This window comes from Entelurus aequoreus, linkage group LG26 (assembly GCF_033978785.1).
Source record: "Entelurus aequoreus isolate RoL-2023_Sb linkage group LG26, RoL_Eaeq_v1.1, whole genome shotgun sequence".
NCBI lineage: Eukaryota > Metazoa > Chordata > Actinopteri > Syngnathiformes > Syngnathidae > Entelurus > Entelurus aequoreus.
In genome coordinates, this window is record NC_084756.1 from 24,400,555 (window position 1) to 24,427,837 (window position 27,283).

Here is a 27,283-nt window from a genome sequence, read left to right on the forward strand (position 1 = left end):
TATGGCGCCAAACTTTGCTCAGATGGTTTTTGGCTATTTTTCGGCAAAAAAAAGGGGGTCATACTTTAAGGAACTCTTCCTAGGGACCTTCACCAAATGAGTCAGGGTTAAAATGACAGATACTACACATATAGGCGGTGTTAAATTAAGAACACATTTTTCCTACGCCCTAAAGATGTGGGCATGGTATGGCGCCAAACTTTGCTCCGATGGTTTTTGGCCATTTTTCGGCACAAAAAGGGGGTCATACTTAAAGGAACTCCTCGTAGGGTCTTTGACCAAATGAGTCAGGGTTAAAATGACAGATACTACACATATAGGCGGTGATAAATTGAGAACCATTTTTCCTACGCCCTAAGATGTGGACGTGGGATGGCGCCAAACTTTGCTCCGATGGTTTTTGGCCATTTTTCGGCACAAAAAGGGGGTCGTACTTTAACGGACTCCTCCTAGGAACTTTGACCAAATGAGTCGGGGTTAAAATGACAGATACTACACATATGGGCGGTGATAAATTAAGAACACATTTTTCCTACGCCCTAAAGATGTGGGCATGGTATGGCGCCAAACTTTGCTCCGATGGTTTTTGGCCATTTTTCGGCACAAAAAGGGGGTCGTACTTTAACGGACTCCTCCTAGGAACTTTGACCAAATGAGTCGGGGTTAAAATGACTGATACTACACATATGGGCGGTGATAAATTAAGAACACATTTTTCCTACGCCCTAAGATGTGGGCATGGTATGGCGCCAAACTTTGCTCAGATGGTTTTTGGCCATTTTTCGGCAAAAAAAAGGGGGTCGTACTTTAAGGAACTCTTCCTAGGGACCTTCACCAAATGAGTCAGGGTTAAAATGACAGATACTACACATATAGGCGGTGTTAAATTAAGAACACATTTTTCCTACGCCCTAAAGATGTGGGCATGGTATGGCGCCAAACTTTGCTCCGATGGTTTTTGGCCATTTTTCGGCACAAAAAGGGGGTCATACTTAAAGGAACTCCTCGTAGGGTCTTTGACCAAATGAGTCAGGGTTAAAATGACAGATACTACACATATAGGCGGTGATAAATTGAGAACCATTTTTCCTACGCCCTAAGATGTGGACGTGGGATGGCGCCAAACTTTGCTCCGATGGTTTTTGGCCATTTTTCGGCACAAAAAGGGGGTCGTACTTTAACGGACTCCTCCTAGGAACTTTGACCAAATGAGTCGGGGTTAAAATGACAGATACTACACATATGGGCGGTGATAAATTAAGAACACATTTTTCCTACGCCCTAAGATGTGGGCATGGTATGGCGCCAAACTTTGCTCAGATGGTTTTTGGCCATTTTTCGGCAAAAAAAAGGGGGTCGTACTTTAAGGAACTCTTCCTAGGGACCTTCACCAAATGAGTCAGGGTTAAAATGACAGATACTACACATATAGGCGGTGTTAAATTAAGAACACATTTTTCCTACGCCCTAAAGATGTGGGCATGGTATGGCGCCAAACTTTGCTCCGATGGTTTTTGGCCATTTTTCGGCACAAAAAGGGGGTCATACTTAAAGGAACTCCTTGTAGGGTCTTTGACCAAATGAGTCAGGGTTAAAATGACAGATACTACACATATAGGCGGTGATAAATTGAGAACCATTTTTCCTACGCCCTAAGATGTGGACGTGGGATGGCGCCAAACTTTGCTCCGATGGTTTTTGGCCATTTTTCGGCAAAAAAAAGGGGGTCGTACTTTAAGGAACTCTTCCTAGGGACCTTCACCAAATGAGTCAGGGTTAAAATGACAGATACTACACATATAGGCGGTGTTAAATTAAGAACACATTTTTCCTACGCCCTAAAGATGTGGGCATGGTATGGCGCCAAACTTTGCTCCGATGGTTTTTGGCCATTTTTCGGCACAAAAAGGGGGTCATACTTAAAGGAACTCCTCGTAGGGTCTTTGACCAAATGAGTCAGGGTTAAAATGACAGATACTACACATATAGGCGGTGTTAAATTAAGAACACATTTTTCCTACGCCCTAAGATGTGGACGTGGGATGGCGCCAAACTTTGCTCCGATGGTTTTTGGCCATTTTTCGGCACAAAAAGGGGGTCGTACTTTAACGGACTCCTCCTAGGAACTTTGACCAAATGAGTCAGGGTTAAAATGACAGATACTACACATATGGGCGGTGATAAATTAAGAACACATTTTTCCTACGCCCTAAAGATGTGGGCATGGTATGGCGCCAAACTTTGCTCCGATGGTTTTTGGCCATTTTTCGGCACAAAAAGGGGGTCATACTTAAAGGAACTCCTCGTAGGGTCTTTGACCAAATGAGTCAGGGTTAAAATGACAGATACTACACATATAGGCGGTGATAAATTGAGAACCATTTTTCCTACGCCCTAAGATGTGGACGTGGGATGGCGCCAAACTTTGCTCCGATGGTTTTTGGCCATTTTTCGGCACAAAAAGGGGGTCGTACTTTAACGGACTCCTCCTAGGAACTTTGACCAAATGAGTCGGGGTTAAAATGACAGATACTACACATATGGGCGGTGATAAATTAAGAACACATTTTTCCTACGCCCTAAGATGTGGGCATGGTATGGCGCCAAACTTTGCTCAGATGGTTTTTGGCCATTTTTCGGCAAAAAAAAGGGGGTCGTACTTTAAGGAACTCTTCCTAGGGTCTTTGACCAAATGAGTCAGGGTTAAAATGACAGATACTACACATATAGGCGGTGATAAATTGAGAACCATTTTTCCTACGCCCTAAGATGTGGACGTGGGATGGCGCCAAACTTTGCTCCGATGGTTTTTGGCCATTTTTCGGCACAAAAAGGGGGTCGTACTTTAACGGACTCCTCCTAGGAACTTTGACCAAATGAGTCGGGGTTAAAATGACAGATACTACACATATGGGCGGTGATAAATTAAGAACACATTTTTCCTACGCCCTAAGATGTGGGCATGGTATGGCGCCAAACTTTGCTCGGATGGTTTTTGGCCATTTTTCGGCAAAAAAAAGGGGGTCGTACTTTAAGGAACTCTTCCTAGGGACCTTCACCAAATGAGTCAGGGTTAAAATGACAGATACTACACATATAGGCGGTGTTAAATTAAGAACACATTTTTCCTACGCCCTAAAGATGTGGGCATGGTATGGCGCCAAACTTTGCTCCGATGGTTTTTGGCCATTTTTCGGCACAAAAAGGGGGTCATACTTAAAGGAACTCCTCGTAGGGTCTTTGACCAAATGAGTCAGGGTTAAAATGACAGATACTACACATATAGGCGGTGATAAATTGAGAACCATTTTTCCTACGCCCTAAGATGTGGACGTGGGATGGCGCCAAACTTTGCTCCGATGGTTTTTGGCCATTTTTCGGCACAAAAAGGGGGTCGTACTTTAACGGACTCCTCCTAGGAACTTTGACCAAATGAGTCGGGGTTAAAATGACAGATACTACACATATGGGCGGTGATAAATTAAGAACACATTTTTCCTACGCCCTAAAGATGTGGGCATGGTATGGCGCCAAACTTTGCTCCGATGGTTTTTGGCCATTTTTCGGCACAAAAAGGGGGTCATACTTAAAGGAACTCCTCGTAGGGTCTTTGACCAAATGAGTCAGGGTTAAAATGACAGATACTACACATATAGGCGGTGATAAATTGAGAACCATTTTTCCTACGCCCTAAGATGTGGACGTGGGATGGCGCCAAACTTTGCTCCGATGGTTTTTGGCCATTTTTCGGCACAAAAAGGGGGTCGTACTTTAACGGACTCCTCCTAGGAACTTTGACCAAATGAGTCGGGGTTAAAATGACAGATACTACACATATGGGCGGTGATAAATTAAGAACACATTTTTCCTACGCCCTAAGATGTGGGCATGGTATGGCGCCAAACTTTGCTCAGATGGTTTTTGGCCATTTTTCGGCAAAAAAAAGGGGGTCGTACTTTAAGGAACTCTTCCTAGGGACCTTCACCAAATGAGTCAGGGTTAAAATGACAGATACTACACATATAGGCGGTGTTAAATTAAGAACACATTTTTCCTACGCCCTAAAGATGTGGGCATGGTATGGCGCCAAACTTTGCTCCGATGGTTTTTGGCCATTTTTCGGCACAAAAAGGGGGTCATACTTAAAGGAACTCCTCGTAGGGTCTTTGACCAAATGAGTCAGGGTTAAAATGACAGATACTACACATATAGGCGGTGATAAATTGAGAACCATTTTTCCTACGCCCTAAGATGTGGACGTGGGATGGCGCCAAACTTTGCTCCGATGGTTTTTGGCCATTTTTCGGCACAAAAAGGGGGTCGTACTTTAACGGACTCCTCCTAGGAACTTTGACCAAATGAGTCGGGGTTAAAATGACAGATACTACACATATGGGCGGTGATAAATTAAGAACACATTTTTCCTACGCCCTAAGATGTGGGCATGGTATGGCGCCAAACTTTGCTCCGATGGTTTTTGGCCATTTTTCGGCAAAAAAAAGGGGGTCGTACTTTAAGGAACTCTTCCTAGGGACCTTCACCAAATGAGTCAGGGTTAAAATGACAGATACTACACATATAGGCGGTGTTAAATTAAGAACACATTTTTCCTACGCCCTAAAGATGTGGGCATGGTATGGCGCCAAACTTTGCTCCGATGGTTTTTGGCCATTTTTCGGCACAAAAAGGGGGTCATACTTAAAGGAACTCCTCGTAGGGTCTTTGACCAAATGAGTCAGGGTTAAAATGACAGATACTACACATATAGGCGGTGTTAAATTAAGAACACATTTTTCCTACGCCCTAAGATGTGGACGTGGGATGGCGCCAAACTTTGCTCCGATGGTTTTTGGCCATTTTTCGGCACAAAAAGGGGGTCGTACTTTAACGGACTCCTCCTAGGAACTTTGACCAAATGAGTCAGGGTTAAAATGACAGATACTACACATATGGGCGGTGATAAATTAAGAACACATTTTTCCTACGCCCTAAAGATGTGGGCATGGTATGGCGCCAAACTTTGCTCCGATGGTTTTTGGCCATTTTTCGGCACAAAAAGGGGGTCATACTTAAAGGAACTCCTCGTAGGGTCTTTGACCAAATGAGTCAGGGTTAAAATGACAGATACTACACATATAGGCGGTGATAAATTGAGAACCATTTTTCCTACGCCCTAAGATGTGGACGTGGGATGGCGCCAAACTTTGCTCCGATGGTTTTTGGCCATTTTTCGGCACAAAAAGGGGGTCGTACTTTAACGGACTCCTCCTAGGAACTTTGACCAAATGAGTCGGGGTTAAAATGACAGATACTACACATATGGGCGGTGATAAATTAAGAACACATTTTTCCTACGCCCTAAGATGTGGGCATGGTATGGCGCCAAACTTTGCTCAGATGGTTTTTGGCCATTTTTCGGCAAAAAAAAGGGGGTCGTACTTTAAGGAACTCTTCCTAGGGTCTTTGACCAAATGAGTCAGGGTTAAAATGACAGATACTACACATATAGGCGGTGATAAATTGAGAACCATTTTTCCTACGCCCTAAGATGTGGACGTGGGATGGCGCCAAACTTTGCTCCGATGGTTTTTGGCCATTTTTCGGCACAAAAAGGGGGTCGTACTTTAACGGACTCCTCCTAGGAACTTTGACCAAATGAGTCGGGGTTAAAATGACAGATACTACACATATGGGCGGTGATAAATTAAGAACACATTTTTCCTACGCCCTAAGATGTGGGCATGGTATGGCGCCAAACTTTGCTCAGATGGTTTTTGGCCATTTTTCGGCAAAAAAAAGGGGGTCGTACTTTAAGGAACTCTTCCTAGGGACCTTCACCAAATGAGTCAGGGTTAAAATGACAGATACTACACATATAGGCGGTGTTAAATTAAGAACACATTTTTCCTACGCCCTAAAGATGTGGGCATGGTATGGCGCCAAACTTTGCTCCGATGGTTTTTGGCCATTTTTCGGCACAAAAAGGGGGTCATACTTAAAGGAACTCCTCGTAGGGTCTTTGACCAAATGAGTCAGGGTTAAAATGACAGATACTACACATATAGGCGGTGATAAATTGAGAACCATTTTTCCTACGCCCTAAGATGTGGACGTGGGATGGCGCCAAACTTTGCTCCGATGGTTTTTGGCCATTTTTCGGCACAAAAAGGGGGTCGTACTTTAACGGACTCCTCCTAGGAACTTTGACCAAATGAGTCAGGGTTAAAATGACAGATACTACACATATAGGCGGTGTTAAATTAAGAACACATTTTTCCTACGCCCTAAAGATGTGGGCATGGTATGGCGCCAAACTTTGCTCCGATGGTTTTTGGCCATTTTTCGGCACAAAAAGGGGGTCATACTTAAAGGAACTCCTCGTAGGGTCTTTGACCAAATGAGTCAGGGTTAAAATGACAGATACTACACATATAGGCGGTGATAAATTGAGAACCATTTTTCCTACGCCCTAAGATGTGGACGTGGGATGGCGCCAAACTTTGCTCCGATGGTTTTTGGCCATTTTTCGGCACAAAAAGGGGGTCGTACTTTAACGGACTCCTCCTAGGAACTTTGACCAAATGAGTCGGGGTTAAAATGACAGATACTACACATATGGGCGGTGATAAATTAAGAACACATTTTTCCTACGCCCTAAGATGTGGGCATGGTATGGCGCCAAACTTTGCTCAGATGGTTTTTGGCCATTTTTCGGCAAAAAAAAGGGGGTCGTACTTTAAGGAACTCTTCCTAGGGACCTTCACCAAATGAGTCAGGGTTAAAATGACAGATACTACACATATAGGCGGTGTTAAATTAAGAACACATTTTTCCTACGCCCTAAAGATGTGGGCATGGTATGGCGCCAAACTTTGCTCCGATGGTTTTTGGCCATTTTGCGGCACAAAAAGGGGGTCATACTTAAAGGAACTCCTCGTAGGGTCTTTGACCAAATGAGTCAGGGTTAAAATGACAGATACTACACATATAGGCGGTGATAAATTGAGAACCATTTTTCCTACGCCCTAAGATGTGGACGTGGGATGGCGCCAAACTTTGCTCCGATGGTTTTTGGCCATTTTTCGGCACAAAAAGGGGGTCGTACTTTAACGGACTCCTCCTAGGAACTTTGACCAAATGAGTCGGGGTTAAAATGACAGATACTACACATATGGGCGGTGATAAATTGAGAACCATTTTTCCTTCGCCCTAAGATGTGGGCGTGGTATGGTGCCAAACTTTGCTCTGATGGCTTTTGGCCATTTTTCGGCAAAAAAAGAGGGTCGTACTTTCAGGAAATTCTCGTAGGGACTTTGACCAAATGAGTCGGGGTTAAAATGACATATACTACACATATAGGCGGTGATAAATTAAGAACAAATTTTTCCTACGCCCTAAGATGTGGGCGTGGTATAGCGCCAAACTTTGCTGCGATGGTTTTTGGCCATTTTTCGGCACAAAAAGGGGGTCGTACTTTAAGGAACTCCTCTTAGGGACTATGACTTTGTGGACGCCATCTCTGCGCCACATGCTGTAAGTCTTTGCTGTCGTCCAGCATTCTGTTTTTGTTTACTTTGTACCCAGTTCGGTTTTACTTTCGTTTTGCATAGCCATCCCTATCCTTCATTGCCTTTTCCTTTACGTTTTGTTCATTTTTGGTTTAAGCATTACATACCTTTTTTACCTGCACGCCGTCTCCTGCTGTGCTCTGCATATTGGGATCACGACAAACCATCCTTGACGCGTTCCGACTTCTACAAAGCAGTGAACTACCTGCTGCCACCTACTGGTATGGAGTACTACATGGTCACCCTGCCGAGCTCTACACAGCACAGACATGCAGATTATAATTATTGAGTTGCAAATAATATTTTTTGGACCAATTAGGTGAAGTTGCATCATTTCCCACGGCACACCAGACAATATTTAGTGTGGTTGAAAAACGCTGCCTTAGAAGGAACGTTGTTTCATTACATTTGTGCTCGTCTCCTGTTCTTCACAGAGGAAGTTCCACTGTGCCGGTCTGACGCCATGGCCGCCGTGGGTCTACGCCCTCTATGACTCCGTGAGAAGTGCCCGCCTGCTGCATGCCGACAGTCTTAGAATCTGGATATAAACCGGAGAGGGGGGGTCTCTTCTGTCCCTGCAGGAGTCCCTCATGAACAGAGTAAAGAAGCAACTCCACGAGTGGGACGAGAATCTGAAGGATGACTCTCTGCCGACCAACGCCATAGGTTAGCTTCCGCTCTGTTTATAGCACGTGGATGGCCGACCCACACACACGCGCGCCATTTGTCTCTTTGTTTGTGTTGTGCGTGTTCTCTGTCCTTCCTCCTTGTCGTCCCTCTCTCCTTCCTCCCCTCCTGTGTGGTTACTGTCAGACTTCTCCTACAGAGTGGCAGCCTGTCTGCCCATAGACGACACACTGAGGCTCCAGCTGCTGAAGATCGGCAGCGCCATTCAGAGGCTTCGCTGTGAGCTGGACATCATGGACCGGGTACAAAAAAAAAAGTACTAGTTTAAACTAGGGCTGCAACAACTAATCGATTATAAAAATAGTTGGTGATTCATTTAGTCATCGATTCATTGGATCTATGCTATGCGCATGCGCAGAGGCTCTTTTTAATTTATTTATTTTTTATTTAATTTTTTACTTTTTAATAAACTTTTATTTATAAACTGCAACATTTACAGACAGCTGAGAAACAATAATCAAAATAAGTATGGTGCCAGTATGCTGGTTTTTTTCAATAAAATACTGGAAAAGATAGAAATGTAGTTTGTCTCTTTTATCGGATTATTAATCGATTAATTGAAGTAATAATCGACAGATTAATCGATGATCAAATTAGTTGTTAGTTGCAGCCCTAGTTTAAACCCACTTGTGTGCATGAATAGCAGGGCACTCTGCCGCTAAGGATTTTCATAGCCCGGTCTCGCTTGTAAGAGACAAAATCTGTGGCGTCAGGTTTTTATTAGGGCCGTCAAAGTTAACGCGATAATAACTAAGTTCCTTTTAATGGCGCAATTTTTTTAAACACACAAGCATCCTGACTCCTTTTTGCCCTGGTGGAAAATGTAATGGCGTTCAGGTGGAGTTGAGCCACAAGCGGGAAAATAGCGAGCAGAAATGCACGAAGAAAAAGGTACATTTTGGAAATCCCAGATCTAAAACCAGCAATCGATTAAATCGATTAAAATCGATTATAAAAATAGTTGGCGATTAATTTAGTCATCGATTCGTTGGATCTATGCTATGCGCATGCGCAGAGGCTCCTTTTAATGTATTTATTTTTTATTTTTTTAATAAAATTTTATTTATAAACTGCAACATTTACAAACAGCTGAGAAACAATAATCAAAATAAGTATGTTTTTTTTTCAATAAAATACTGGAAAGGATAGAAATGTAGTTTGTCTCTTTTATCCGATTATTAATCGATTAATCGAAGTAATAATCGACAGATTAATCGATGATCAAATTAGTTGTTAGTTGCAGCCCTAGTTTAAACCCACTTGTGTGCATGAATAGCAGGGCACTCTGCCGCTAAGGATTTTCATAGCCCGGTCTCGCTCGTTAGACAAAATCTGTGGCGTCAGGTTTTTATTAGGGCTGTCAAAGTTAACGCGATAACTGTAAGTTCCTTTTAACGGCGCAATTTTTTTAAACACACAAGCATCCTGACTCCTTTTTGCCCTGGTGGAAAATGTAATGGCGTTCAGGTGGAGTTGAGCCACAAGCAGGAAAATAGCGAGCAGAAATGCACAAAGAAAAAGGTACATTTTGGAAATCCCAGATCTAAAACCAAGAGAAGTTGTTATCCCGACAATCTTCTACACTGCAAAAAGTCAGTGTTCAAAAACAAGAAAAACAAAAAACAAAAATGAGGGGTATTTTATTTGAACTAAGCAAAATTATCTGCCAATAGAACAAGAAAATTTGGCTTGTCAAGACTTTCCAAAACAAGTAAAATTAGCTAACCTCAATGAACCCAAAATAGCTTAAAATAAGTATATTCTCACTAATAACAAGTGTACTTTTCTTGCTAGAAAAAAAATGAGACCTTCTTCATCAATATGTTAAAAAATATTCTTAAATGAAGTAAATGCTAGTGCCATTATCTTGACATCATGATATGCGCTCGGCATCATGATTTTTTTTTTCATGCTTGAAGTAAGAAATGATGACTTTAAAAAAGTAGTTTTCTACTTGTGAGTGTTGATGACACAACACTTGATATTCTAGTTTCAAGCATGTTTTACTCAATATAGCTCATCAAATCTCAGCAACAAGCTGTAATATCTTACTGACATCATTTAGGAGCAAAACACTTAAAACAAGTAAAACACTCTCACATCAAATCTGCTTAGTGAGAAGAATGATCTTATCAGACAGAAAATAAGCAAATATCACCTTATTTGAGATATTTCATCTTACTTAGATTTCAGTTTTTGCAGTGTGTTACTGTCAGAAGACATGGTCCAAGCAAAGGTGTGCTGGCAAGAGAGGTGGAGCTTCATGTCCGTGTTTGGATTACAGTTGAGTGCATTGTTTAAGGTGAACTAAAAGTTCAGCAGAAAGGAAAGACAAAAAAAAAAAGATATCTATCTGTGATTAAATTTGAGTTAACTATGAACAAGCTGTGATTAATCGCGAATACAGTTTTTAATAGTTTCAAAACCCTAGTTTTTTTTTAATAAAGATCCTCGCTGATCTCATTTGTGAGTTTTTTGAACGCAGGTGTTTCTTTTGCACGTTTGCCTTTGAAAACTGCTACTCCTTCTAAAATGTTATTGTGTCTCCTCCTCAGTGCACATCATTGTGCTGCAAGCAGTGCCTAGACACTCAAATCACCACCAAAAATGAAATCTTCAGGTGAGTTTTAGGCCGTCTCTCAGTTTTCACCTGGATTGGGTCAATGGTTTTCATTCAAATCCACCCATAACTTTTTGAGTTATGTTGGTAAGAGACAAACACAAAAACACAAACTCTTTGGTCAGAATATATTGGAGGGTAAAGTTGCTGCCTTGGTCTGGAGTGTTCCCAAGACATGCACACATAAAGACTCACATAAACTCTTTGGTCAGAATATATTGGAGGGCAAAGTTGCTGCCTTGGTCTGGAGTGTTCCCAAGACATGCACACATAAAGACTCACATAAACTCTTTGGTCAGAATATATTGGAGGGTAAAGTTGCTGCCTTGGTCTGGAGTGTTCCCAAGACATGCACACATAAAGACTCACATAAACTCTTTGGTCAGAATATATTGGAGGGCAAAGTTGCTGCCTTGGTCTGGAGTGTTCCCAAGACATGCACACATAAAGACCATCAGAAGTTGGGATGTTTTCATCCACATTTTTTTCAGTAACATTGACTCAACTCGTGGTTGTAATGTATTTGTTATCCATGTTTGAAGAAGAAAATGCGCAAATAATACTTAATAAACCACCACACGGAAAATATTGTTGATGCCTAGGAGGCCAAGCATCAATTTGGGAGGTATTTACATTATTAAACATTCAACTGTTTGTCTGACTAGTGGGTTAAGGAAGACTCGAGTTTCACTGACTCGTGGCTTGACGAAGACTCGAGTTACACTGACTAATGGGTTAACAAAGACTCAAGTTTGTCTGACTAATGGGTTAAGGAAGACTCGAGTTACACTGACTAATGGGTTAACAAAGACTCGAGTTTGACTGATTAATGGCTTAACAAAGACTCAAGTTTGTCTGACTAATGGGTTAAGGAAGACTCAAGTTTCACTGACTAATGGGTTAAGGAAGACTCGAGTTTGTCTGACTAACGGGTAAACGAAGACTCGAGTTTGTCTGACTAATGGGTTAAGGAAGACTCAAGTTTCACTGACTCGTGGCTTGACGAAGACTCGAGTTACACTGACTAATGGGTTAACAAAGACTCAAGTTTGTCTGACTAATGGGTTAAGGAAGACTCGAGTTACACTGACTAATTGGTTAACAAAGACTCGAGTTTGACTGATTAATGGCTTAACAAAGACTCAAGTTTGTCTGACTAATGGGTTAAGGAAGACTCGAGTTTCACTGACTAATGGGTTAAGGAAGACTGGAGTTTGTCTGACTAATGGGTTAAGGAAGACTCGAGTTTGTCTGACTAATGGGTTAAGGAAGACTCGAGTTTCACTGACTAATGGGTAAACGAAGACTCGAGTTTGTCTGACTAATGGGTTAAGGAAGACTCGAGTTTCACTGACTAGTGGGTTAAGGAAGACTCGAGTTTCACTGACTAATGGGTAAACGAAGACTCAAGTTTGTCTGACTAATGGGTTAAGGAAGACTCGAGTTTCACTGACTCGTGGCTTGACGAAGACTCGAGTTACACTGACTAATGGGTTAACAAAGACTCAAGTTTGTCTGACTAATGGGTTAAGGAAGACTCGAGTTACACTGACTAATGGGTTAACAAAGACTCGAGTTTGACTGATTAATGGCTTAACAAAGACTCAAGTTTGTCTGACTAATGGGTTAAGGAAGACTCAAGTTTCACTGACTAATGGGTTAAGGAAGACTCGAGTTTGTCTGACTAACGGGTAAACGAAGACTCGAGTTTGTCTGACTAATGGGTTAAGGAAGACTCAAGTTTCACTGACTCGTGGCTTGACGAAGACTCGAGTTACACTGACTAATGGGTTAACAAAGACTCAAGTTTGTCTGACTAATGGGTTAAGGAAGACTCGAGTTACACTGACTAATTGGTTAACAAAGACTCGAGTTTGACTGATTAATGGCTTAACAAAGACTCAAGTTTGTCTGACTAATGGGTTAAGGAAGACTCGAGTTTCACTGACTAATGGGTTAAGGAAGACTGGAGTTTGTCTGACTAATGGGTTAAGGAAGACTCGAGTTTGTCTGACTAATGGGTTAAGGAAGACTCGAGTTTCACTGACTAATGGGTAAACGAAGACTCGAGTTTGTCTGACTAATGGGTTAAGGAAGACTCGAGTTTCACTGACTAGTGGGTTAAGGAAGACTCGAGTTTCACTGACTAATGGGTAAACGAAGACTCAAGTTTGTCTGACTAATGGGTTAAGGAAGACTCGAGTTTCACTGACTCGTGGCTTGACGAAGACTCGAGTTACACTGACTAATGGGTTAACAAAGACTCAAGTTTGTCTGACTAATGGGTTAAGGAAGACTCGAGTTACACTGACTAATGGGTTAACAAAGACTCGAGTTTGACTGATTAATGGCTTAACAAAGACTCAAGTTTGTCTGACTAATGGGTTAAAGAAGACTCAAGTTTCACTGACTAATGGGTTAAGGAAGACTGGAGTTTGTCTGACTAATGGGTTAAGGAAGACTCAAGTTTCACTGACTAATGGGTTAAGGAAGACTCGAGTTTGTCTGACTAACGGGTAAACGAAGACTCGAGTTTGTCTGACTAATGGGTTAAGGAAGACTCAAGTTTCACTGACTCGTGGCTTGACGAAGACTCGAGTTACACTGACTAATGGGTTAACAAAGACTCAAGTTTGTCTGACTAATGGGTTAAGGAAGACTCGAGTTACACTGACTAATTGGTTAACAAAGACTCGAGTTTGACTGATTAATGGCTTAACAAAGACTCAAGTTTGTCTGACTAATGGGTTAAGGAAGACTCGAGTTTCACTGACTAATGGGTTAAGGAAGACTGGAGTTTGTCTGACTAATGGGTTAAGGAAGACTCGAGTTTGTCTGACTAATGGGTTAAGGAAGACTCGAGTTTCACTGACTAATGGGTAAACGAAGACTCGAGTTTGTCTGACTAATGGGTTAAGGAAGACTCGAGTTTCACTGACTAGTGGGTTAAGGAAGACTCGAGTTTCACTGACTAATGGGTAAACGAAGACTCAAGTTTGTCTGACTAATGGGTTAAGGAAGACTCGAGTTTCACTGACTCGTGGCTTGACGAAGACTCGAGTTACACTGACTAATGGGTTAACAAAGACTCAAGTTTGTCTGACTAATGGGTTAAGGAAGACTCGAGTTACACTGACTAATGGGTTAACAAAGACTCGAGTTTGACTGATTAATGGCTTAACAAAGACTCAAGTTTGTCTGACTAATGGGTTAAAGAAGACTCAAGTTTCACTGACTAATGGGTTAAGGAAGACTGGAGTTTGTCTGACTAATGGGTTAAGGAAGACTCAAGTTTCACTGACTAATGGGTTAAGGAAGACTCGAGTTTGTCTGACTAACGGGTAAACGAAGACTCGAGTTTGTCTGACTAATGGGTTAAGGAAGACTCAAGTTTCACTGACTCGTGGCTTGACGAAGACTCGAGTTACACTGACTAATGGGTTAACAAAGACTCAAGTTTGTCTGACTAATGGGTTAAGGAAGACTCGAGTTACACTGACTAATTGGTTAACAAAGACTCGAGTTTGACTGATTAATGGCTTAACAAAGACTCAAGTTTGTCTGACTAATGGGTTAAGGAAGACTCGAGTTTCACTGACTAATGGGTTAAGGAAGACTGGAGTTTGTCTGACTAATGGGTTAAGGAAGACTCGAGTTTGTCTGACTAATGGGTTAAGGAAGACTCGAGTTTCACTGACTAATGGGTAAACGAAGACTCGAGTTTGTCTGACTAATGGGTTAAGGAAGACTCGAGTTTCACTGACTAGTGGGTTAAGGAAGACTCGAGTTTCACTGACTAATGGGTAAACGAAGACTCAAGTTTGTCTGACTAATGGGTTAAGGAAGACTCGAGTTTCACTGACTCGTGGCTTGACGAAGACTCGAGTTACACTGACTAATGGGTTAACAAAGACTCAAGTTTGTCTGACTAATGGGTTAAGGAAGACTCGAGTTACACTGACTAATGGGTTAACAAAGACTCGAGTTTGACTGATTAATGGCTTAACAAAGACTCAAGTTTGTCTGACTAATGGGTTAAGGAAGACTCAAGTTTCACTGACTAATGGGTTAAGGAAGACTGGAGTTTGTCTGACTAATGGGTTAAGGAAGACTCAAGTTTCACTGACTAATGGGTTAAGGAAGACTCGAGTTTGTCTGACTAACGGGTAAACGAAGACTCGAGTTTGTCTGACTAATGGGTTAAGGAAGACTCAAGTTTCACTGACTCGTGGCTTGACGAAGACTCGAGTTACACTGACTAATGGGTTAACAAAGACTCAAGTTTGTCTGACTAATGGGTTAAGGAAGACTCGAGTTACACTGACTAATTGGTTAACAAAGACTCGAGTTTGACTGATTAATGGCTTAACAAAGACTCAAGTTTGTCTGACTAATGGGTTAAGGAAGACTCGAGTTTCACTGACTAATGGGTTAAGGAAGACTGGAGTTTGTCTGACTAATGGGTTAAGGAAGACTCGAGTTTGTCTGACTAATGGGTTAAGGAAGACTCGAGTTTCACTGACTAATGGGTAAACGAAGACTCGAGTTTGTCTGACTAATGGGTTAAGGAAGACTCGAGTTTCACTGACTAGTGGGTTAAGGAAGACTCGAGTTTCACTGACTAATGGGTAAACGAAGACTCAAGTTTGTCTGACTAATGGGTTAAGGAAGACTCGAGTTTCACTGACTCGTGGCTTGACGAAGACTCGAGTTACACTGACTAATGGGTTAACAAAGACTCAAGTTTGTCTGACTAATGGGTTAAGGAAGACTCGAGTTACACTGACTAATGGGTTAACAAAGACTCGAGTTTGACTGATTAATGGCTTAACAAAGACTCAAGTTTGTCTGACTAATGGGTTAAGGAAGACTCAAGTTTCACTGACTAATGGGTTAAGGAAGACTGGAGTTTGTCTGACTAATGGGTTAAGGAAGACTCAAGTTTCACTGACTAATGGGTTAAGGAAGACTCGAGTTTGTCTGACTAACGGGTAAACGAAGACTCGAGTTTGTCTGACTAATGGGTTAAGGAAGACTCAAGTTTCACTGACTCGTGGCTTGACGAAGACTCGAGTTACACTGACTAATGGGTTAACAAAGACTCAAGTTTGTCTGACTAATGGGTTAAGGAAGACTCGAGTTACACTGACTAATTGGTTAACAAAGACTCGAGTTTGACTGATTAATGGCTTAACAAAGACTCAAGTTTGTCTGACTAATGGGTTAAGGAAGACTCGAGTTTCACTGACTAATGGGTTAAGGAAGACTGGAGTTTGTCTGACTAATGGGTTAAGGAAGACTCGAGTTTCACTGACTAATGGGTAAACGAAGACTCGAGTTTGTCTGACTAATGGGTTAAGGAAGACTCGAGTTTCACTGACTAGTGGGTTAAGGAAGACTCGAGTTTCACTGACTAATGGGTAAACGAAGACTCAAGTTTGTCTGACTAATGGGTTAAGGAAGACTCGAGTTTCACTGACTAGTGGGTTAACGAAGACTCGAGATTGACTGATTAATGACTTAACAAAGACTCAAGTTTGTCTGACTAATGGGTTAACGAATACTCGAGTTCCACTGACTCGTGGGTTAACGAAGACTCGAGTTTCACTGACTAATGGCTTAACAAAGACTCAAGTTTGTCTGACTAATGGGTTAAGGAAGACTCGAGTTTCACTGACTAATGGGTTAAGGAAGACTCGAGTTTCACTGACTCGTGGCTTGACGAAGACTCGAGTTACACTGACTAATGGGTTAACAAAGACTCAAGTTTGTCTGACTAATGGGTTAAGGAAGACTCGAGTTACACTGACTAATGGGTTAACAAAGACTCGAGTTTGACTGATTAATGGCTTAACAAAGACTCAAGTTTGTCTGACTAATGGGTTAAGGAAGACTCGAGTTTCACTGACTAATGGGTTAAGGAAGACTGGAGTTTGTCTGACTAATGGGTTAAGGAAGACTCGAGTTTGTCTGACTAATGGGTTAAGGAAGACTCGAGTTTCACTGACTAATGGGTAAACGAAGACTCAAGTTTGTCTGACTAATGGGTTAAGGAAGACTCGAGTTTCACTGACTAGTGGGTTAAGGAAGACTCGAGTTTCACTGACTAATGGGTTAACAAAGACTCAAGTTTGTCTGACTAATGGGTTAAGGAAGACTCGAGTTTCACTGACTAATGGGTTAACAAAGACTCAAGTTTGTCTGACTAATGGGTTAACGAAGACTCGAGTTTCACTGACTAATGGCTTAACAAAGACTCAAGTTTGTCTGACTAATGGGTTAAGGAAGACTCGAGTTTCACTGACTAATGGGTAAACGAAGACTCGAGTTTGTCTGACTAATGGGTTAAGGAAGACTCGAGTTTCACTGACTAGTGGGTTAACGAAGACTCGAGATTCACTGACTAATGGGTTAACAAAGACTCGAGTTTGACTGATTAATGACTTAACAAAGACTCAAGTTTGTCTGACTAATGGGTTAACGAAGACTCGAGTTTGTCTGACTAGTGGGTTAAGGAAGACTCGAGTTCCACTGACTCGTGGGTTAACGAAGACTCGAGTTTCACTGACTAATGGCTTAACAAAGACTCAAGTTTGTCTGACTAATGGGTTAAGGAAGACTCGAGTTTCACTGACTAATGGGTTAACAAAGACTCGAGTTTGACTGACTAATGGCTTAACAAAGACTCAAGTTTGTCTGACTAGTGGGTTAACGAAGACTCGAGTTTCACTGACTAATGGGTTAACAAATACTCGAGTTTGACTGATTAATGACTTAACAAAGACTCAAGTTTGTCTGACTAATGGGTTAACGAAGACTCGAGTTTGTCTGACTAGTGGGTTAAGGAAGACTCGAGTTCCACTGACTCGTGGGTTAAGGAAGACTCGAGTTTCACTGACTAATGGGTTAACAAAGACTCAAGTTTGACTGATTAATGGCTTAACAAAGACTCAAGTTTGCCTGACTAGTGGGTTAAGGAAGACTCGAGTTTGACTGATTAATGGCTTAACAAAGACTCGAGTTTGACTGATTAATGGCTTAACAAAGACTCAAGTTTGTCTGACTAATGGGTTAAGGAAGACTCGAGTTTCACTGACTAATGGGTTAACAAAGACTCAAGTTTGTCTGACTAATGGGTTAAGGAAGACTCGAGTTTCACTGACTAGTGGGTTAACGAAGACTCAAGTTTTGTCTGAATAATGGGTTAAGGAAGACTCGAGTTTCACTGACTAGTGGGTTAACGAAGACTCGAGTTTCACTGACTAATGGGTTAACAAAGACTCGAGTTTGACTGATTAATGGCTTAACAAAGACTCAAGTTTGTCTGACTAATGGGTTAACGAAGACTCGAGTTTGTCTGACTAGTGGGTTAAGGAAGACTCGAGTTCCACTGACTCGTGGGTTAACGAAGACTCGAGTTTCACTGACTAATGGCTTAACAAAGACTCAAGTTTGTCTGACTAATGGGTTAAGGAAGACTCGAGTTTCACTGACTAATGGGTTAAGGAAGACTGGAGTTTGTCTGACTAATGGGTTAAGGAAGACTCGAGTTTCACTGACTAGTGGGTTAACGAAGACTCGAGTTTCACTGACTAATGGGTTAACAAATACTCGAGTTTGACTGATTAATGACTTAACAAAGACTCAAGTTTGTCTGACTAATGGGTTAACGAAGACTCGAGTTTGTCTGACTAGTGGGTTAAGGAAGACTCGAGTTCCACTGACTCGTGGGTTAAGGAAGACTCGAGTTTCACTGACTAATGGGTTAACAAAGACTCAAGTTTGACTGATTAATGGCTTAACAAAGACTCAAGTTTGCCTGACTAGTGGGTTAAGGAAGACTCGAGTTTGACTGATTAATGGCTTAACAAAGACTCGAGTTTGACTGATTAATGGCTTAACAAAGACTCAAGTTTGTCTGACTAATGGGTTAAGGAAGACTCGAGTTTCACTGACTAATGGGTTAACAAAGACTCAAGTTTGTCTGACTAATGGGTTAAGGAAGACTCGAGTTTCACTGACTAGTGGGTTAACGAAGACTCAAGTTTTGTCTGAATAATGGGTTAAGGAAGACTCGAGTTTCACTGACTAGTGGGTTAACGAAGACTCGAGTTTCACTGACTAATGGGTTAACAAAGACTCGAGTTTGACTGATTAATGGCTTAACAAAGACTCAGGTTTCACTGATTCTCACGAGTGGAACATATCTTGTTCAGTACATTTGATCAGTCTCAAGTGGATAACAATCAAATAAAAGACCACTCGTCCTTAGTCTGGAGTCTCTGTTGGCTATGTTGTGTTTGTTCTTCAAGCACACAAACATTGTGTTTCCTTCCCCAGCTTGTCCCTCTATGGTCCCATGGCCGCCTACGTCAACCCGCACGGGTACGTCCATGAGACGCTGACCGTCTACAAGGCCAACAACCTCAACCTGGTCGGCAGGCCGTCCACGCTCCACAGCTGGTTTCCAGGGTAATAAACTCCAAAACATGCTGTAACTCTTTTATAGTAACCTTGCTGAGCCTTTACGACTCCTCTGAAGGTCTGCGAGGAGCAGTTTACATTCGTAGTCGCATTCCGGTAGCTTAATGGGTCCATGTCCTCAGTACAGCAGAGCTACTCAACTACACAATGAGGAGGGCCCAAGGTCTCAAGGGCCGCACATCCAAATGTGGATGTTTCTTTAAAAAGTGCCTCCACTGGATATATTTCTTCGAGGATGTATTTACTTATAAACACATCAGTTTTCACACTGCACTGTCAATACATTCATTATTTTGCCCTCGCTACTCGTTTCCAGCGTGTGCAGCTAGACAGATAGTTAACAGCACGAAGGAACAAAAGCTAAGTTTTGTTGTGAAGAATGTTCCCTCTTTTGAATGATTATTCTCCCCTATTTTATTTCTTTGTATGCCTTCCTTTATTTAGGTTTGTAAGACTGAAAATATAAACATTACAAAAGTATCCATTGTGTACCATATTTTTCGGACTATAAGACGCTCCGGAGTATAAGTCGCACCGGCCGAAAATGCATAATAAAGAAGGAAAAAAACATATATAAGTCGCACTGGAGTATAAGTCGCATTTTTTGGGGAAATGTATTTGCTAAAAGCCAACAGCAAGAATAGACATTTGAAAGGCAATTTAAAATAAATAGTGAACAACAGGCTGAATAAGTGTACGTTATATGAGGCATAAATAACCAACTGGTATGTTAACCTCACATATTATGGTAAGAGTCATTCAAATAACTATAACATATAGAACATGCTATACGTTTACTGTCACTCCTAATCGCTAAATCCCATGAAATCTTATACGTCTAGTCTCTTACGTCAATGACATCAATAATATTATTGGATATTTTACGCTAATGTGTTCATCATTTCACACATAAGTCGCTCTTGAGTATAAGTCGCACCCCCGGCCAAACTATGAAAAAAACTGCGACTTATAGTCCGAAAAATACGGTATGTTACATAAATAAAATGGAAGGTTTAGTGTTAATACACACAGCAAACATTGTACACGTAATTGAGCCAAAGGTAGCTTTATCTCCCTCTGCTGGTCAAATTCAGTGCTACATGTTTTGAAAAATGTTCCCTCTTTTGAATGATTATTCTCCCCCAATTGTATTTCTTTGTACGTCTTCCTTTATTTAGGTTTGTAAGACTGAAAATATAAACGTCACAAAAGTATCCATTGTGTATGTTACATAAATAAAATGGATGGGTTTAGTGTTAATACACACAGCAAACATTGCACACATGTGGCTCAACAATATTGAACCTCAGGTAGCTTTATCGCCCTCTGCTGGTGAAATTCAGTGCTACATGTATTTAACTTGTTTTGATCGCCAAAGTTAAACAAATACAACACGACCACGAATACAAAAGACCTCACAAAGTCAGCAATTTCAATACATTCATACTTCGTTGTCCGGTCGCTGTTAAAAGTCCCATTTTTGCGGTTTATTTAGATTTTTTTCAGGGTCGAGAGTACCATCTTCTTCTACTTACCCACTACTGCGTCCTTGTCACACATATGCATCACTGTTGCCCCCTGCGGGGTGGGGGCAGAACTGGGGCGGTGTAGCTCGGTTGGTAGAGTGGCCGTGCCAGCAACTTGAGGGTTCCAGGTTCAATCCCCGCTTCCGCCATCCTAGTCACTGCCGTTGTGTCCTTGGGCAAGACACTTTACCCACCTGCTCCCAGTGCCACCCACACTGCTTTAAATGTAACTTAGATATTGGCTTTCACTATGTAAAAGCGCTTTGAGTCACTAGAAAAAAGCACTATATAAATATAAAAAAATTCATGAGCAACCCTGTTTTGAATAGTTTCATCAAGCCTATTTGGGTGTTGTTCGGCGGGCCAAATTAAAAGCTTTTGTCGAGCCGGATGTGGCTTTGGACAGACACTAAAATATGTGATGACTCATTTCTAGGGGTGTAACGGTACGTGTATTTGTATTGATCCGTTTCGGTACGGGGTTTCGGTTCGGAGGTGAACCGAACGAGTTTCCACACGGACATATTAAGTAGCCGCCTCTCTGTCAGTCCTCTACACAGCACCCAGCATTGTCACACCCACACAACCATCTGATTGGTTACACACACAGAGCGGTAACAGCCAATCAGCAGTGTGTATTCAGAGCGCATGTAGTCAGTGCTTAGCGTTTAGCAGGTAAGCATCAGGCAGCGGACTCTCCCCAAATGATAATAATCACCTCCCAGTCAACTACTAGTAACATCACTATGAGCCTGTTGGCGTTCTAGAAATATAAAAGGCAGTTCAGCTCGCTCGCAGTCCTGGCTTGAGGTGAAGGCTAATTCGCTTTTAGCGTAACGTTAGCTTATTTTGCTGTGTCTGTGTGTGTGTTACGGACAACAAAGCCCTGTCTGTCTGTTATTTCACTTTACCTTTTTCTGTGTTGATTGAGCTGTGTTGAAGCAGCAAAAAAGGACATTATGTTAAATGAAGAGTTTCTGTCTCTGATAGTTGATATAATAATGTAAGTGCATCATAAAGCCTACATGAACTCCATGGTGTTCAGGGATGAATAGTCTCTCCTATTGCTATTGCTATTTTTTCAGCTATAGTTCCATGAATCATTAGTAATGCAGCAGCCTAGTTTTGAATGGCAGGGTCCCTGCTATCACATGTTGATAATAATATAACATTAGTAATGCAGCAGCCTAGTTTTGAATGGCAGGGTCCCTGCTATCACATGTTGATAATAATATAACATTAGTAATGCAGCAGCCTAGTTTTGAATGGCAGGGTCCCTGCTATCACATGTTGATAATAATATAACATTAGTAATGCAGCAGCCTAGTTTTGAATGGCAGGGTCCCTGCTATCACATGTTGATAATAATATAACATTAGTAATGCAGCAGCCTAGTTTAGAATGGCAGGGTCCCTGCTATCACATGTTGATAATAATATAACATTAGTAATGCAGCAGCCTAGTTTTGAATGGCAGGGTCCCTGCTATCACATGTTGATAATAATATAACATTAGTAATGCAGCAGCCTAGTTTAGAATGGCAGGGTCCCTGCTATCACATGTTGATAATAATATAACATTAGTAATGCAGCAGCCTAGTTTAGAATGGCAGGGTCCCTGCTATCACATGTTGATAATAATATAACATTAGTAATGCAGCAGCCTAGTTTAGAATGGCAGGGTCCCTGCTATCACATGTTGATAATAATATAACATTAGTAATGCAGCAGCCTAGTTTAGAATGGCAGGGTCCCTGCCATCACATGTTGATAATAATATAACATTAGTAATGCAGCAGCCTAGTTTTGAATGGCAGGGTCCCTGCTATCACATGTTGATAATAATATAACATTAGTAATGCAGCAGCCTAGTTTTGAATGGCAGGGTCCCTGCTATCACATGTTGATAATAATATAACATTAGTAATGCAGCAGCCTAGTTTAGAATGGCAGGGTCCCTGCTATCACATGTTGATAATAATATAACATTAGTAATGCAGCAGCCTAGTTTTGAATGGCAGGGTCCCTGCTATCACATGTTGATAATAATATAACATTAGTAATGCAGCAGCCTAGTTTAGAATGGCAGGGTCCCTGCTATCACATGTTGATAATAATATAACATTAGTAATGCAGCAGCCTAGTTTAGAATGGCAGGGTCCCTGCTATCACATGTTGATAATAATATAACATTAGTAATGCAGCAGCCTAGTTTTGAATGGCAGGGTCCCTGCTATCACATGTTGATAATAATATAACATTAGTAATGCAGCAGCCTAGTTTAGAATGGCAGGGTCCCTGCTATCACATGTTGATAATAATATAACATTAGTAATGCAGCAGCCTAGTTTTGAATGGCAGGGTCCCTGCTATCACATGTTGATAATAATATAACATTTACATAATAAATCAACTACAGGCTTCCCAAATGCTGTAATAAATGAAGCATGATGAGTTGACTTGAAACTGTTTAATGTTGCACTTTTTATATGTAGAAGAAAAGTTGTGTCATTTTATTTAATCTGAGCAACAACTTGAGGCAGTTCAATGTTGATGAACGTGGGCCAGGGGTGTCCAAAGTGCGGCCCGGGGGTCATTTGCGGCCCGCAGCTAATTGTTTAGCGGCCCGCCACACATTCTGGAAATACTATTGTAAAAATAAAAAAGAACATTAATAAAAGTGGAATGAGGTGAAATCTAACAAGAAAAAGTTGCAATGTTGACACAAAAGCTGCCATGCAGGCTGTTTTTTTTTTTCTTTTGTCTTTCTTCATTTTTCTTTTTTTGCCATTGCTCAAAAAAAAAAAAAAAAAGACAAAAAATCCATGTTATAATGAATTATTTTCAGGGCTCCAATGACTTCAAATATTTCACTTTAAAATGTTTTATGTGGTAAATATTGCATATATTGTGTAGTAGCCATATAAAAACATCAAAGTTTTCTTAGACAAAAGCGCATAAAACAAACAAAATAATAGCTCCAGCATAAAATGGACAGATATATCTGAAGTTGATCTCGTAACTTAAGTGTTGAAAGTCAAAGAAAAACCTAATAAAAATGTATCACTTTATGAGTGGGGCACCTTTTGGATCCCAAATATATTTAGTGATTTTTTATTTATCTTTTCACTGTGATTACTCAAAAATATGAAAGAATTAAAATCAATGGTGTCCTGCATTATTGATCTTTTAGGGCTCTAATTACTAAATACTGCATATTTCAGTTTTACTATAAAAAAAACTAAGTTGTTTTTGACAGAAAAGCCATAAAACATTTTTTTTTAATTTGTATTACTTTATATCAACTTGAAGTTAATATAGAGATTTACTGTAAGCGTTAAATAATAATAAAAAAAAAATAGTCTGACTTATTTTTAACATTTTAATGACTGACACCCTTTATGGTTTATACCCCTAAAGGTAAAATAAATAAAAAATGCATATATTTTGTTATGGTTTGAAAAAGAAAAATATCAAAAAGGCCCCCACATGCTTTAATTTTTCCGTGTGCGGCCCTCAGTGGAAAAAGTTTGGACACCCCTGACGTGGGCAGAATTATTATAGTGTTCCCAATGTTAAAAGGATAAAGCCATTGTTTACAAATTTGGTAAATAAATAACCAAAACATTTATATTTTGTTGTTTTCTTACTGTACCGAGAATGAACCGAACCGTGACCTCTAAACCGAGGTACGTACCCAACCGAAATTTTTGGTGTACCGTTACACCCCTACTCATTTCTATTGGATAGTAAATCTGTACTACTACACAAGCTGTACACGGACTACTCTAAAGTGTATCATCTCTAACGGGGATAATACAGTAAAATAATTGCTAAAATGTGAAATACAGATACAAAATCTTTGGCACACTAAAAGGTTTTCATGGGGTTCTCGTGAAGATGGAAACTTCTTCCACTGGCGTGGTCCATTTACAACCGCCATGTCCTCACTCGGCTTGGATAGGCTCCAGCCTCGAGCCCCTCCCTCCTCCCCATGACCGGATTGTGTTGTGCCCCCAGGTACGCCTGGACCATCGCCCAGTGCCGAAACTGCGGCTCCCACATGGGTTGGAAGTTCACCGCCACCAAGAAGGACTTGTCTCCGCCTCGCTTCTGGGGTCTGACCCGCTCCGCCATGCTCCCTCGCATCCCGCATGAAGAGGGCGACGACGAAGACGGGCGCCACAGCTCCCGCCTCTTCTGCCTGTGACGTCCTACCTTCTCTCCTCGAGTCTTCAAATCCCCCGCCCCCTCGTGCCCGGCTGTCCGGGTAAGGAACGCATCGCACTTTGTCGCCCTCTGCAGCAAGTCCATCATATTGGCCGCAAAAAGGTCTTCTGACCTTCAAGACTTGGCGTCTTGATACGTGGACACGCTAGAGACTTGCTTCCTGGCTGCTCAGTCCCCACTCGCACCAAAATGAGAGCGTCACCTTTTGACACCCGTTAGTTCGTTAGTGCCGTTACGGTTTTGAAGTTATTCTGAAATCTATTTTCTGACTGGTGACGTCTAAGAGTGTCCAAAAAATCGATTTTCAGATCAATCCTGATTATTTTGTATTATTTTTTTTTCCTCCAATCTCTCCTGTCCAGCAACTCAGACAAATCATATAGTTGATGTAGATCAGGGGTGTCCAAAGTGCGGCCCGCAGCTAATTGTTTACCGGCCCGCCACACATTCTGCAAAAATTGCAAAATTGATAATATTGCAAACATTTTAAAAAAGTGGAATGAGGTAAAATCTAACAAGAAAAAGTTGCAATGTTGACACAAAAGCTGCCATGCAGGCGGTTTTTTTTCTTTTGTCTTTGTTTATTTTTCTTTTTTTTGCCAATGCTAAAAAAAAAGACTAAAAATCTATGTCATAATGAATTATTACTTAAAAAATATCACTTTAAAATGTTTTATGTGGAAAAAATATTGCATATATTGTGTGGTTGCCATAAAAAACATCAAAGTTTTATTTGACAAAAGTGCATAATACAAACAAAATAATAGTTCAAACGTAAAATGGACAGATATATCTGAAGTTGATCTTGTAATTTAAGTGTTAAAAGTTTTTTAAAAAACTAATAAAAATGTATCACTTTATGAGTGGGGCACCTTTTGGATCCCAAATATATTTAGTAGGATTTTATGTATCTTTTCACTGTGATTACTCAAAAATATGAAAGAATTAAAATCAATGGTGTCCTGCATTATTGATCTTTTAGGGCTCTAATGACTAAATACTGCATATTTCAGTTTTACTATAAAAAACAAAGTTGTCTTTGACAGAAAAGGCATAAAACCTTTTTTTTTTTTTTTTTTTACTTTATATCAACCTGAAGTTGCTATAGAGATTTACTGTAAGCGTTAAATAAAAAATAATAATAATTTGACTTATTTTTTTACATTTTAATGACTGAGACCCTTTATGGTCCCCAGGAGCCTTAAAGGTTGAAAAAAAAAAAAAAGCATATATTTTGTTAAGGTTTGAAAATGAAAAATATGCAAATGGCCCCCGCATGCTTAAATTGTTCCGTGTGCGGCCCTCAGTGGAAAAAGTTTGGACACCCCTGATGTAGATGATCATATCGGATGTACATATTTACTTTAGAAAAGAGAAGTGTTGGATGACTTCTCTTGTTGCCTTATTTGTATTTGACTATTAAAGGTTTGGGAAGCATTTTATTCAACAGAACCAGGTTTATTTGATGTAATATAGAAATTGTTCATTTATTTTATGGAGGAATGTTATTAGCCATAGAACTGGCATCCAAAGTTATTAAAAAGTACAGATTTAGAATCGAGAAGCGATAATGAACTGAATCATTACCCCCAAGAATCAAATGATATTGTGCGATGCCCAAATCATCCAAAATCACTCCTAACTTGTCCCTATCGTTTGTGCTACAAACATTTCTGGCCTAGTGATTGTAGTTTTGATGTTATTAAAGTTTTATGCTTTTTATTTTATCACCCCCAGCTTGTCAAAATCCCCCCAAACTTGTCCAACAAATGTTGTCTTCCCATTATAGTTTTTATGTTATTAATTTTATAATATTCATAAGCAGCCACTCCCCCCCCCCCCCCCCCCCCCCACTTTGTCCAAATCTCCTTAAACGGGAGCTGCACTCTTTTTGGAATTTTTGCCTATCATTCACATTCATAATGAATAGAAATGTCCGATAATGGCTTTTTTGCCGATATTGTCCAACTCTTAATTACTGATTCCGATATCAACCGATGCGATATATACAGTCGTGGAATTAATCCAATCCAATCCACTTTATTTATATAGCACATTTAAACAACTAAATGTTTCCAAAGTGCTGCACAACAATATTAAAAACAATATTCAAATAGTATCCTTAGCTCCATCAATGACTGAATAAAAACAAAAAATAAATACAAAAAA

General features: G+C 40.7%; 1 protein-coding gene across 1 annotated transcript in view; it reads left to right on the plus strand.

Moving 5' to 3' along the window:
- Positions 1–26,893, plus strand: part of crbn (cereblon) — a 38,581-nt gene extending 11,688 nt beyond the window's left edge. The window contains exons 6-11 of the mRNA XM_062038197.1: positions 8,003–8,065; positions 8,150–8,234; positions 8,382–8,497; positions 10,811–10,875; positions 19,216–19,347; positions 24,905–26,893. Coding sequence (XP_061894181.1) covers positions 8,003–8,065; positions 8,150–8,234; positions 8,382–8,497; positions 10,811–10,875; positions 19,216–19,347; positions 24,905–25,094 — 651 coding nt within the window. The 3' untranslated portion in view covers positions 25,095–26,893. The remainder of the gene's footprint in view (positions 1–8,002; positions 8,066–8,149; positions 8,235–8,381; positions 8,498–10,810; positions 10,876–19,215; positions 19,348–24,904) is intronic.
- Positions 26,894–27,283: the final 390 nt, after the last annotated feature.